General features: G+C 43.0%; 1 protein-coding gene and 1 long non-coding RNA gene across 2 annotated transcripts in view; one reads left to right on the forward strand and one right to left on the reverse strand.

The window, feature by feature from the left end:
• The window catches only part of LOC143654445 (uncharacterized), a 29,438-nt gene extending 26,788 nt beyond the window's left edge, over positions 1-2,650 (reverse strand). The window contains exon 1 of the long non-coding RNA XR_013161810.1: positions 2,605-2,650. This is a non-coding gene — a long non-coding RNA (uncharacterized LOC143654445). The remainder of the gene's footprint in view (positions 1-2,604) is intronic.
• DOCK1 (dedicator of cytokinesis 1) overlaps positions 1-14,298 on the forward strand; it is a 564,538-nt gene that overhangs the window by 118,548 nt on the left and 431,692 nt on the right. The window contains exons 19-21 of the mRNA XM_077126402.1: positions 4,728-4,825; positions 10,595-10,684; positions 11,015-11,115. Of these exons, the coding sequence (XP_076982517.1) occupies positions 4,728-4,825; positions 10,595-10,684; positions 11,015-11,115 (289 nt within the window). The remainder of the gene's footprint in view (positions 1-4,727; positions 4,826-10,594; positions 10,685-11,014; positions 11,116-14,298) is intronic.

The raw sequence follows: 14,298 nt of genomic DNA on the forward strand, positions 1-14,298 counted from the left end.
AAAGGGGTTTTGTGAGGTTGCTGTGAACTTCAGGATGCAAGGTACCCTCCCTCTCAGTGTCTTCCCTCTCCCACCTACTGGTTGAGATAATTGCCAATTATCTTTATTTTAAAAAATTGGTTTCAGTGACATTTTTAAAGTCCCCTGCATGGTGAGAGAAGGCCCCTGCTGATTTTTTTTTTTTTTTAACAAATGAACTTTATTGCATTTTTAAAATCAGAAATAGGTCTGGCATCTTGTTTCCATTGCTGTGTAGCTCCTTAGATCTTATGCATCAGCCTGCTGACCTGTTCCTTTTCCAGAGGCATTGATGCCATCCCAAATTTTATTACATCCATGTTTTTAACTGTTGTGGCTCGCTGAATTTGATTAGGGTTCTGTGTCATTTCCCTCAAAAAACTAACTCATCTGTCTGGGCTTGTTATACTGAACAGGCCACACCTGGCCTCATCTGAACTGTACAGATGTATTTATCACCCAAGAAATTTTGGATTCCAACCAGAGACCCACTCTCCTGAATAGCAGCGTTGGTGGAAAAGAGAGCACACACAGACCTCACCTGGTAACGGAAGCCAGCGTAACACCCCAGTCGTGTTCTGTGCGTGACGATAGACAAATGCCGACTGTAGCCAGCTCTGTTACATTTCCCCACCATTTGTCCACCCAAAGCCTCTTCTGTTTCTTCCCAAGTAGACTGAATTCTACATTGCTACGATTGCAGTCCCTCTGCAGGGTTCCTCGGGGGCCCTTCATAATGTGTCCACGTTTTCTGGATTGCCAGCAGTCTGGTTGCTGAGAATGGTCTTCGTTTTCACAGTAGATGTGGCGGAGGCCCCGCTGATTGGCCCACACTGACTTGCATTCTCTTGGGGCTGACGCCCAGTGTCCCTGATCTGGGCTGTCCGCATGGCTCCAGGCTCCTTCTCCACCGTCTGCAGTGTCCCCAGCCCCACGCTTCCCCCACCATGGTCCTTCTCATTCAAAGCACAGCGCCATTGCTGCCGCCACCACATCTAGAAGAAGCAGGGTCTCCTCTGCTCAAAGCCTGCATTTAAAAATTGCACCCCCCGGATGTCACCTTATCACCGCGGTGCACAGTGACTTTATGCTCACTTGCAACTCAGCTCGAAAATACAATTTTTTCCCTCTTTACTGCCTGGTAATGGATTTTGATTACTAATATCCATTGTGATCATGAATTGTGTCCCTGGGGTTGTCTGCAGATGATGGCAGTAGTCTTCTTAGTCTTGCCTGAGGAGCAGTCATCCTTTGGACTGTAAGTATAAACCTAGGACAAAAGTAAACCCATTATTTGGAAGTCACAAGGTTGTAGTTTAAAATGCACAGAGCTACAGTCGGAGTCCTGACGGTTTGGACAAGTTGGACCTGTATCAGATGCTTGGAAAACTCTCCACATCACCTTGTCTTCTCTGTTGCACTGGATTGTACAAGCTCTGCTTTTCTATGGCTTGTCTTATGAGTAGACTCCTAGGCTTGTGGGGAATAAGTCACTCAGATGTTTCAAGACCATGTGGATACTTTTCTCTCATGCTTCCTTCATCATCTTGTTTGTCCAGAGCATTTTTGAGGTGTCTTAAGCTTGTCGTTGTTCTAGAATCTCATGAGTACATGAAGGCCCTCCACCCTCCGCTGGACGTCTCAGATGGCCAGGACTGCAGCAACAAAGGACTACGGTCCAGATGACTTTAATAACAGTAATTTATTATCTCACAGATCTGTAGGGTCGAAGTTTGAAGTTAAGCTGTGGGCAGGTCTACCATGCTTTGTCTTAGAGGAGACCCCTTTCCCTTGCCTGTCCCCTGGCTGCTGGTGGGTGGCTGGGAAGCCCTGGCATCCTGCGCTTGTGGCTCAGCTCTGTCTCTGCTTCTATCACATGACCATCTCCTTCTCTGTTTCTCTGTCCAAATTTCCTCTCCTGTAAGGACACCAGTCCTTTTGGTTTAGAGCCTGCCTCATCCAGTTTGGCCTCATTTTAAGTAATCACTTCTTCAAACATGCGATCTACAAATAAGTTCACTTTCACAGGACCTGGGGGCAGGATTCGAACATGTCATTTTTGGAAGGACCAGCTCACCCCCTAACACTGGGAACCGGCTTCTGTGCAAGCCTGGGTGGGGTGGGGACTGGACTGGAAGTTTGCAAGTTTAGTGCCCAGGGAGTGAGTAGTCATCAGTGACGACTCCTGTTTTGGATTGAGCTATGGAGAGGAGGTCCTCGTACGCCACACGTCACTCTCTGGAGTGGCCCTGAGAGGCCCCTGGCTGGAGGGACTGTAGCCTCCAGGGCAAGGCGGACTCTCCAGGTACATTGCCACCTGGCACTGTAGCTTTTCCAGGGGTTCCAGAGCAGTGAGGGCCAGTGGGTCTTGCCTTTTCACTCTGCAGGCAGCCGTTGTCTTTGCACAAAAAGCATGCTTGGAAGTTGTTATTTGGCCCTGGAACATAGCAGCCAATGCTCTGAATATAGGTGGGTTGAGAGGCCCGTCCACAGAATCCCTCTCAACCCTCATGTCACCAGAGAAGAGGGCCTGGACCAGGAAATCGGCTAGTAATTAAGACCCATCAGTCTCCCTGGGGCTCTTACCAGTCCCTTTCACCTCCAGGAATCTCACTGGTTTCAGGTGATCCCCACCATTACCCAGGGAGAACACCCTAAGTCTCAGCAGCGGCCGTTGCCTGGCAACAAGGAAATCCCCAGTTGTGATGCTGCTTTACAGAAGTAAAGAGGGGAATCTTCTGGCTTTCATCTGCACCAGCCAGCAGTGCCTCTTTTCAGGGTGTTGGTGTGTCAGGTGTGTGCGAGATGAAGGGGGCCTGGTTGGCATTGAAGCGTCAGAGCCCAGATTCTCATTTGAGAGAGTTGTTTTGCTCAAACTCTGATTTATTCCTGCTAAGTTCCGTTACATAGGGAAACATGGTATGTAAATTATTCATCAAGGTTTGTATTAAACATCTCTGTTCTCAGCATTATGTTTGATGCTGTGGGGGATAGAAAAAGAAGTTTAAGATGTGCTTCCTCTCCTCAATTAGTCTACTACTGGAGAGAGAGAAGTCATGAAAGAAAAAATAATCATGTGAAATGTTGGTGACTCAATGGGAAGTGAGGGCACGGAGCGAGAGAGCCCAGTCTGCCTTAGGTAGCCAGAAGGGGGGCTTGGTGAGTTCCCCACCTCAGATGTTCTACTACTAGTTCTCCCACTTGCACCTTTCTTCAAGTTATGACACGGTGGTGAACTTCAGCCTCAGTCATATCCGAAGTGTCCCCAGTTTTGAATGAATGGTGATTTTGAATTGTTAAAGAAACATTGGTAGCTTTCCTGGGGTGGAAATCACCCTCAGCCCAGGAATAAGAGTGAGTGTGGGTAGGAGACAGCTTTTCCCACTGCTTCCCTTTTGATTAGAAACCCAAATGTGCTGCCATTTTCCATGTAAGGCTAACTTTCTCGATCCTGTTTCATCTCTCTGCATTACTACTGCTGTTAGTACTTTGTGCAGGCATTGTGCTTTGCGATTCCCATACTTCATGTCGTTTCATTCTTGTTTCAGCTCTGAATTTGACATCCTGTCTCTGGGTTTTCAGATGAGAAAAATGAAATGAAGTTACTTGCTCCAAGCCATATAGTGGTTGGGTGATCCAGATGGTTTTTAAGCCTCTGGAACCTATTGCTTTTGCACTCTGCAGTGCCCTGTGATGCTGCCTCCTTTTTGTCTTCTCATTTTTAACTCTTCTCTTGCCCTGCTGTACTTGGGGGGAACATCAAATAAATGAAAATGGTCCTCATTGAATGTATACCTTGTGTGTAGCTTGAACCTTAAATTATAAGGGACATCTCCTATTCACTGGAACTCTACCTATAGTCCAAATTGTATTTTTCTTTTCAGTCTTATCTGAATTTTTCTTTTGGATATGGTTGCCGTAACCGAAGTTGCTTCCTGATGAGCATAAACAATAAATTAGATGCACTTTACTAAGTGAGTTTTTTTCAAGTAATTGGATATTAAGATAAATGAAAGTAAAAATTATGTAGGCGTGTTTTCTTTTGTAGAGATGCTTTGGATTCTATCTTCCTACCTTATCCTGTTGCCTTAAAAAGCAAATCATTTTTGGAGCCTTAAAAACCAATACAATCCATCCATAATTTTTCTACTTACAAACAAAAACGTAACCATAAGAATAACGTGTGGCCCACGAAGTCCAGGCCTTGTGGGGAAGGCAGGAAGCTCAGTCCAGGAGTGGCTTGAGTTGCGCAAGTCTGCAGCTGGGATGACTGCCCCTGGCAGGAGTGTCCCCTTGAAGGGCCAGAATTTGAATTTGTGTTATTTTATTTTATATTTAAAAAAAGCCCCGTTCTCAAACAGGGAAAAGCAGTTTGGTAGGAAAGGCCACAGCCTCTCCCATGCCTGCTGCTGCTGCTCTGAAGCTGCCTTCTCTGCAGATTGCAAAAGCCTGTCCTCCTTGTGCAGCTCCAGAATGCACTGATAAAGCTTCTCATGGAAATCATCTCATGGTGAATGTAGTTGGAAGTAATGATTCAACTCCACTAGGTTTTAAGTATGTTTGCTATGAAGTAATGGAATATTTAGTCGGTTAGCCTTTCAAAATTGAGCTGATTTCTGTTCGAATGTCATAGAAAGACACTCATGTGAGGCATGGATAAGAAAGAAAGTTCTTGCTGGGAATAATTGATTTTCTTTTTCTGTTTTCAGTGGATCTTCTGGGGCTTTTGAAATGGCGTTCTAACACCAACCTGCTGCAGCAGAACTTGAGACAGTTGATGAAAGTTGATGGTGGCGAAGTGGTCAAGGTAACGGGAATCTTGGAGGCTGAGGCCTCTGATGTTTTGTCCTCTGCTTAAATGAGCAGATGTAGGGAATACCTCCACGGTGATGTAGGATTCTGGTTTTAATCCTGGGGATGAACACTTTCTTTAAGATACTGACACACCATGTTTTAGGATGGCAGTCTGGTCTAACTGTAAAAGGAAATGGGCTTTGGAATCAACCCAGTCTTGGTTGCTGGTCCCCCTTCCAGCAGGTCCTAGTTACGGCACAGGCAAAGTTTCAGTAACCTCATTAAGACTAACTTTCCCTGGCTGTAAAATGAACATCGTAACAGTGCCTTCTTTAAAGGCTGGTTATGAGGGTAAATGAGATAGGGCAGCCTGTTTTTTGCACTTGGCAGGTGTGCAGTGAGAGTTAGGTCTTAGTATTTGCCATGACCATTTTCATTATACTGTCATCGTCATTAGTCCTGACTCTGTACTAACTGCAGCCCTGAGTGAATGGCTTGCAGAGGTGTGGTTCCAAGATGCCAAAGCTCAGGCCTGTCCAGGCCATCTCCTCACCTTGTGATCTAGACATACTTCTCAGCCTTGCACGTGGCAGGCTCTGCAGAAATGTTAGGTTCTCATTTCTGCCAGCCTTAATGTCTTTATCGGTAAGAGATGGCGTCAGATTGGAATGACCTGAGATTATGCATAAGTTCCGTAATTCTTTATTACAGTTCTGATATCTCTTTCAGGTTATGAAGGAGGTTATATGCCTCCCATATACCATTTAATCTGTGCAATGACTTTGCTTGCAAATAAGGAAAAGCAGTTTTAGTTTGCTCCATTCTGGACAGTGGCTGATAAGCTGGTCCTTGCCACGTGGTGTCTTCCACGTGGGGTCCTTCCCATCACGTCTGACCCCTGCCTGCCTCCGTTCGGAACCTCCTTGAGTGGTGCTTGCAGAACAGACTGTCTTATCTCTGTAAAAATAAATTACTTAAAATGGCCTTAATTAACCAGCAATGTGGTTAACTTCAGTATAAATTAATTCAGTTGCACCACGTTCCTAAATTTACTGTATAACTGCTCAGACATATCTTCGATAATCTTAAAACTGTAATCATCTTTTTACATTCTTGTCTTCCAGTCTGTTCTAGTTTGCTAGCTGCTAGAATGCAATATACCAGAAACGGAATGGCTTTTAACAAGGGGAATTTAATGAGTTGCTGGTTTACAGATCTAAGGCCGAGAAAATGTCCCAATTAAAACAAGTCTATAGAAATGTCCAATCAAAGGCATCCGGGGAAAGATACCTTGGTTCAAGAAGGCCGATGAAGTTCAGGGTTTCTCTCTCATCTGGAAAGGCACATGGTGAACGCAGTCAGGGCTCCTCTCTCGGCTGGACAGGCACATGGCGAATACGGTATCATCTGCTAGCTTTGTCTCCTGGCTTCCTGTTTCATGAAGCTCCCCGGGAGGCGTTTTCCTTCTTCATCTCCAAAGGTCGCTGGCTGGTGGACTCTCTGCTTCGTGGTGCTGCAGCATTCTCTGCTCTCTCTGAGTCTCTCATTCTCCAAAATGTTTCCTCTTTTATAGGACTTCAGAAACTAATCAAGACCCACTCAGATGGGTGGAGACATATCATCCCCTAATCCAGTTTAATAACCGTTCTTAACTAAATCTCATCAACCAGGGAGATGATCCCATCACAGTCCCAAATACACAGCATTGAATAGAGACTATTCTACCCTTAAGAAATGGGATCCATATTAAAACATGGCTTTTCTTAGGGGGCATACTTCCCTTCAAACCAGCACACAGTCAGTGGCTTATAGGATGATAATTGCATTGTAAACTTCTCTGGGTTCTGTAAATTCCCTAATTGAGGTGGGAACTGGGTGAAGATGTGAACTAACTTCCCAAGTGAAATTTTGCCCTCCTTCATTTTTAAGTCCGTATATTATATCAGGATTAACTGTATTTCTGTTGACCTGCTGTCACTGATAAGGAAAAATCGAGAGCCATCTTGTTTTGTGGTTCTCCTTCATTTTCTCTAATATCTCATCTGTCCTGTTGTTCATCCTAGAAGTGGTTTTACCTTCTCCCTTTCTTTCCTGTACACCCTCAGGACTCACCTCGTCCTTCTTTGCCCTCCTCCTCCCTCCATAGCTTAGCCTGTATGTCTTGTCTGCTTAAAGACATGAATTAACTTGTCTAAGACCACACTGGCTGTTAGTGGTGAGCCAGAACTGAAGGGATTCCCACTGATGGCATGTGGGCTATCAGCTGGATTCCATTTTTTCCAGGTCTCTCTCTCTATGTATTTATAATTGGGACATGGCATTGCTTGACATTGAAATAAAAGATCTCCTTTTCCAATATGAGGAAAAAGGAGAATGTGCTACTGGTTGTCCGGTGGATTAGAGGGTCAGTGGGACATCAAAAGCAGCCCTGTCCGGGCTAGGCTTAGGGTCCTCTGGGATACCTGCACCTGCCCCCCTCACTGCGGCTCTGGGGCCCAAGAGCGAGGTGGCAGCTCTCTGCGGTGATGTCATGCCCTGCTGACCGTGTCATCTGTCTCCGCGGGACAGGTCGGTCGGCTTCAGGGGCTTTGTATGAACCGTGACGAGCCAGGGCTTGGCACCTGGTGAGCCTGTTGGCAGAAATGTTCGGCTGTTAGCAGATGGCTCCACATTTTGACCTCTACAAGGATTTTACAACCTACGAATGATGGAAAATGATACTAAAGTAACGAGAAGGTGTAGGTCCAAATCCTTACTTGAATTGATTAATAAGCTCTGGGTGCCCAGACCTGAGTGCCTCTTGTTGGGGTGGCTTTGTACCCCTGCAGCTTGTGTGTGGCTCTTTCTGGGGCTAAACAGGTGTAGGACACAGTGGAATATGGGGGGATTTTACATCTTCTTGGGCCTGGATCCCTTGTGAGTTGGGATGGCACCCTCCCCCCAGAGGGACATCCCGGGGCTTTGGGCTCGCTTCTTACTGTGGAGGAGGGTGGGCTGCGTGCTGAGCCCTGGCTGGGGAGCAGGTTTGTGTGACTTGGTTCCTTAATTCGAGGTATCGGATCCTCTTTGGGGTGCTGTACGTAGTGGCACAGCTCAGGGAGAATCCAGGCTGAACCTCTGATTCACCCATCCCTTAGAAGTCCATGCTATAACCATGCAACTCTACCCCCACTTTTTTTTTTTAATAACTGCTACCTTGAGACATAATTCACATATCCTAAAATTCACACCTTCTTTTCACAGAGTTGAGCAAGCACTATCTAATTTAAGAACATTTCTATCACCCGCAGTAGAAAAACAGCCTCTTAGGCATCACTCCCTAATTCTCCTCATTCTCCAGTCCCAGGAAACCATCCATTTAATTCCTGTCTCTAAATTTGCCTTTTCTGGATATACAATTGAAATTGTACAGTAGATGGCCTTTTATGTCTAGATTCTTTCATTTAGCATCATGTTACCACAGCTTATCCATGTTGTAGCATTCCTGTTCTTTTTTTTTTCTTTTTTTCGCAATTAATCACTCACACTATTGACTGTTATTTAGCCTGTAGTGAATTAAGTTTATTAAATCTTTGAGACATTTTTTCCCACAAGACATAACTGGTAAAACACATCTCTATTAACTTATAATTTATGTAGTTGATTAACTATTTTTTTGATATATTACTATTTTTATTTGATATTGATATAAATTTTTTTTTATTTAGGGAAACAAGCAATACACTTTGAACCACCAAAAATGGATATCTTAGCTTAACCATAGACACATTAAATAAAGAATCCATATAATCATTGTAAAACCTGTGTTTGCACAGTAACTGTTTCCTAAACCAGTTTAAAATTAAGGCAACAAGGAAAAAAATCTACAAATCTAGATAGCAAAGTTCTTAAATTTTAAATATTAAACACTAACTTAGATACCATTTGATCAGCTGTCAAAACTTTATAGTTGATTTTTTTTTAGATTTTTAACTTTTTTTATTGTGTATATATATATATATACACACACACACACACAAAGCAAAGAAATAAAAAAGCAATAGATTTCAAGGCACTCTTCAACAAGTAGTTATAGGACAGATCCCAGAGTTTGTCATGGGCTACCATACCATCATCTCAGATTTTTCCTTCTAGGTACTATAGAATATAGGAGGCTAGAAGATTAAATATTTTTTTATAATCACAAAGACTTTTTTCCTTCTTTTTTTTTTGTGAAAAATAACATATATACAAAAAAGCTATCAACTTCAAAGCATAGCACCACAGTTGTAGAACATATTTCAGAGTTTGACATAGGTTACAATTTCACAATTTTAGGTTTTGACTTCTAACTGTTCTAAGATGCTGGAGATTAAAAGAGATATCAGTTTAATGACTCAGCATTCCTATTCATTTGTAAAATCCTATGTTCTCTGTATAACTCCACCATCACCTTTGATCTTTCTATCCCTCTCTTTAGCAGTGTTTGGGCTATGACCATTCTAAATTTTTTTTTTTTCAACTTGGGGAGGTTGAATTTTCCCCCATTCTTACCATTCCCTGAAGGGGACTTTGCAAATACTTTTCCACTCCTGATCAAATCACTCTGGGATTCTAATTTTTTGATATTGGAAGGGTCTGTCACTAATATGGGATAGGGAGATGGAGCTATCTGATGTTCTGGAGAGGCTGGGCTAGGTTTCAGGACTTATCTGGACCAGGGACCCATCTGGAGATTATGGGTTTCTGGAAAGTAACTTGAGTGCATGGAACCCTTGTGAAATCTTATATATTGCCCTGGGTATTCTTTAGGATTGGCTGGAATGGCCCTGGTTGGGGGTTGGCAGGTTATGATAGGTAGCAGTGTCTAACTGAAGCTTGCATAAAAGCAACCTCCAGAGTAGCCTCTAGACTCCATTTGGAGTCTCTCTGCCATATTGTAGCATTCCTTTTGATGGCTGAATAATATCGCATTGCATAGTATCCACCTATTCTTTCTTTTTCCTTTTACCCCACATATTCTTGAACTCCTTCACTAACAGGGGCCTCATTCCTTCCAATATAGTATTTTCCAGTTCAACTCATATTTGTTTTAGGGAAAATGGGCGGGGGGTGAGATTTGAAGCCAATTGCAAGTGTGACACACCTTTGAAGTCTCCTATTCTTTTTCTTTTCTTGATTGAATTCATGATATTTTGCCATTCTATGCTGTAATATTTCTTTGGTAAATTTTAGTAGACCATAAAGTAATTTCTGCATTTCTACTGAATAAAGTAAGGTACTCCCCGGTGCAAGGCCGTGTACCTGGGTTTCAGAATCACACATCTCTTTTTCCAGCCCTGGGTGTCTTGGGAAGTAGAATGTTCCTAATTGTACTCAGCAGGCACCTGCTGCTACTTGGCTTCTGCTCACTCATTAGTCAATGTTGTCCACTCAGTGTCACAGAGAATGAGTCAGACCCGGGCTTCCCAGAGTCCCTGTTCAGCTCAGCGTCCACACTGATGGAAACGGGGGAAGGTTGGAAAGGTCCTCTGGGGACTAAGCGGTCCACTGGTCCCCACTGCTGCCAGCCCCCTGCCTTGGATCAAGTTGCCATTTCTTTCCCTCTTTCACGTTTCTGGTCACACATCTTAAAATTTTTGTCCTGTGTGTCTAATGGCTGAGAAAACCCCTTGGGTTGATAGCATCATAGGCAATGTTTGGGATAAGGTGGTTATTTGGGGTATTGCCATATAGGGTCATTTTTCTAGCTTGGGGGAATGCTGTGCGAATCTATGTCTGCTGACCTCTCGTGTCTCTGCAGTTCCTTCAGGACACTTTGGACGCCCTCTTCAACATCATGATGGAGAACTCGGAGAGCGAGACCTTTGATACGTTGGTGTTTGACGCTCTGGTATGAGGCCATCTGTCTCAATGTGCTCTGATCGTAAAGTGCCCTTCCCTGCTGCAGCCTCTGGAGCTGCCGGCCGGGCTCGCTCACCACCTCCTTGAGAGTTTTTCAGTGGTAAATCCAATCGAAGTAGATGAAGGGAGAGGTAAAAAGTTTCTCTTGATGTAAAGCTCCATTTGGGCAGACGTAATTTCTCTGGAAGGAAGGGGGAGCCAGCGGACAAACGTCTGTCTGAAAATGTTGATCTGCATAGTGGTGGTGCAGCTGATACAGATGAAGACTGGGAAATGGTTCACGTTACGTTGCTAATGAACATATTGATTAACTTGACAGGTATTTATCATTGGACTAATTGCTGATAGAAAATTTCAGCATTTCAACCCTGTTTTGGAAACCTACATCAAGAAACATTTTAGTGCCACATTGGCCTACACGTAAGTTTCTTTTTGTATTAAAACCAGTGCTTTTTTTTTTAACCCCTTCTGTTTGCTCTTGAGTCTTTTTCATACAGATCTGCCTATGACTGTTCATTTTACCCCTCAAAACTTTGAATTTATGGGCATAATTTTTATTATTGTTTTCATCTCAACACTTAAAAATTTCATTGAAAGAAATATGCAATAGATTATCACAACACCCCAGAACAAATTCTTGTTCTCTGTACTTTGTGGTTATCTATGAAATTCTTAGGTTATCTTTGATGAAACTGCTCTCTGAATGTAGAGTCCTGTCACACTGCAGGTCCCCAGCAGTATGTGATGAATGAACAGATGGATGTGTGCCTGTTTTGAGGTTATTGGCTGTTTAATGTGAATAAAAATCAATTTTGTACTTTTCAGTATCTCTTCTGCTCTGTAAAGAGCGAAGAGTGGCTTCCTTTTTTTGTGTCACAGTTCAGCTATAGTGAATGGGAAACCTTAATGCCCACCCAACTGTCCCCCACAACATTTCCCCTCCGACACATGCCTTGGATCCAGAAAAACCCCAGAAGGGGTGCTTGCTAGCTGGGTGGGAGAGGCCTCTTATCTAGTTTATAAGAACACAGCCCTGCAGGCAGCCTGTTTGGGCTTGAATGACAACTCTGTCACTGCAAACTCTGTGATCTTGAGGAAGTTATTTGATGTCTCTGAGCTTGAGCCTTCTAGAAAAAGGCATGATCATAGGCGTGTATGAGAATTGAAATGAGGTATTCCATGTAAAGTATTTGCAGTAATCCCTGGCACTTACAAAACACTGTACAACTCTGAGCTTTCGTTATTATTCCAGTTACTGCGATGATCTTGACTGTTTCTCATGGTGGGATTTGGCAAATATTCAAACTTCCTGTTGTGTGAGTTCCAGTAAACAAGAAATATTTAAGGAATTTCTTAAGACCATTCCATTTATGATCATTAGAAATATCTCTTTAGGGTCAGTAAACTGAGCTCTATCTATGTCTTTAACATACTTAGGTGAAAACTTGTTTCCTGCCTGCAGCCATGAAGTCAAGGTCAGAGGTTTGGCTGTCCGACTCCAGCTCTTGGTATAACTCCTGTCTCTGAACTCCTGGGTGTCTGCCTCAAGTGCATATGTATTGCAAGGCAGTGGGCAGAGCCCCTGAGAAGAGGTGGCTGAGTCCTCAAGTGTGCAGAACAAGTTGTGGCCAGTACTTGGTGCTTGCTTGCTAATACTCATTGTCTGTACCGTTTTGTTCACCCAAGCCAGTATTAGATAGATGGAAGTGCCCAGCTGACTGGCACCTCTTATTGTTCCTTACAGATCTTGGGAAAGGTGAATCAAGTGCAGCAGTTTCACTCTAGTGACCAAAAGAGAACCTATTCTGAGTTATGGGACTGACTTGGAGACTGCTCTGATGTAAAATGCCCTCTGAATGTGCTCATTTTGACAGCGCTGCCTCTTTATTGAAACATGGCCAACAACTGTCCTCAGATTAGATATTGTACTTGAATTTCAGAAAATTAGAACAATTAATAAGCTTACCACGCTGGATTCCAAATCCCTATGCTGGCATCAGCCTGAGCATGCCAGTTGGAGAAAGACTGCATATATTTCTCAAACTTTTTGGTTTGTTTGTTAACTTTTGTTTTTGGCCAATTACTTAGTGGGAAAAACAAGAAATACCATTTCATCTTTAAGCTATGATGGGACTGAATTGAGAAGTAACATCCTTTTATTCAATCTCTGGGATTTGCTGAAAAGCAAATTATTTTGGAAAATATGTTCTTTATCGTGTTTTGATAAACTGGTACCCTTAAGTGGACTCTAACAACTTGGATCTGAGTACTTATACCTTGAAATATCAATGGTATTCATTCCATTTTGAACCAAATTATGGAAGGTGTCTCTACACTGCTGAGGTGGCCCTGGGGTTGTTTGGGCCCCATGAAATACTGGCACTAAGCCTCGTCACCGAGAGCTCTCCTTCTTCTCCCCCAGTTATGGAAACTCTAGAAGGCCTGGATAGGCAGGGGTTTATGTGAGACTCTTATCTAGATAGTCTTTTTAACTCTTTCTTTATTTGGCAAATATTTATATCTTTAGTCTTTCTTCACAAAGAACTCCAAGAGGAGAAACTGTAGCTGACTGTAGACAGTGGGTGTTACTTTTATCCCTCTGACTTTCGTAGGTTGTGTCCATTCATGGGCAACCCATGGATTTCAGAGCCCCTGGAATTGACTAGTATTGGTCCTAGGAGGGTATCACAAGCCTGACGTCCTGGGAACACCTGGCCCTCTCAGTCATGCCAGGCTGGCTCACTAGTTTTCTATAATCAGTGTTCAAAAGGACTCCAGTGTGAATTCCCTGCTTTGATATTGTTTTATGGTTACGAAAGTTGGTAATCACTGGGGGAAACTGCGTGAACTGTGCCTGGGTCCTCACTGAACACTTTCTACAATTTCCTGTGAATCTATAATTATTTCAGTATAAAAAGTAGTTGTAAGAATTGAAAAAAAGAAATGACTTCTCATCTACTCAGTCACCCAAACAGCTTTTTTTTCTGATAACTTTTCAACAAATTGTGACTTTCTGGTCTCTACCCAGGTCATTTCTGATACAGTCTGGTTGCCCTTGGAAATGCTGTGTTATAAAACCCTTTCATAGTCTGGCCCATACTGGCTGTTAACCTACCATAGTAGGCTACTTGTATTAGTGTCACAATATTTAAACCACAATGAATTCTTGTTGGATATATAAATGTTGGCAACTGGAGAAGTTTGTTAATTGAATATTCCTATTGGTGATTGTTGTACAGGTCGCATGTGTGCTGCTAATTTCTGGGGAGGAGCAGTGCAGCCCCAAACTCTAAAAACTGAAACTGACAGAAGTTAATTTAGTTTTTCTCTTCTGATTTTGAAAGGCGTTGCTTGAGGGTCATCTTTGTAAGCAGTGATTATTATTTTGTGGGCCTGTAGTGGTAGAAAGTATAAGAATTTGGGCAGTAGTAAAAATTGATTATTCTTACTACTGCCTTTATCATTTGAAAATAGCAAGTGTTCAACGTCAAAAAACCCTAAAAGAACAAAAATGAACAGTACCAAAATACATATTGCAGAAAATGAAATTTGCATATGTAACCCTAAGTGGTAAAGAATGACCCCTGTTGACAATTGTAAATC

The sequence above is a fragment of the Tamandua tetradactyla genome, chromosome 13 (genome assembly GCF_023851605.1).
Source record: "Tamandua tetradactyla isolate mTamTet1 chromosome 13, mTamTet1.pri, whole genome shotgun sequence".
NCBI classification, from domain to species: domain Eukaryota; kingdom Metazoa; phylum Chordata; class Mammalia; order Pilosa; family Myrmecophagidae; genus Tamandua; species Tamandua tetradactyla.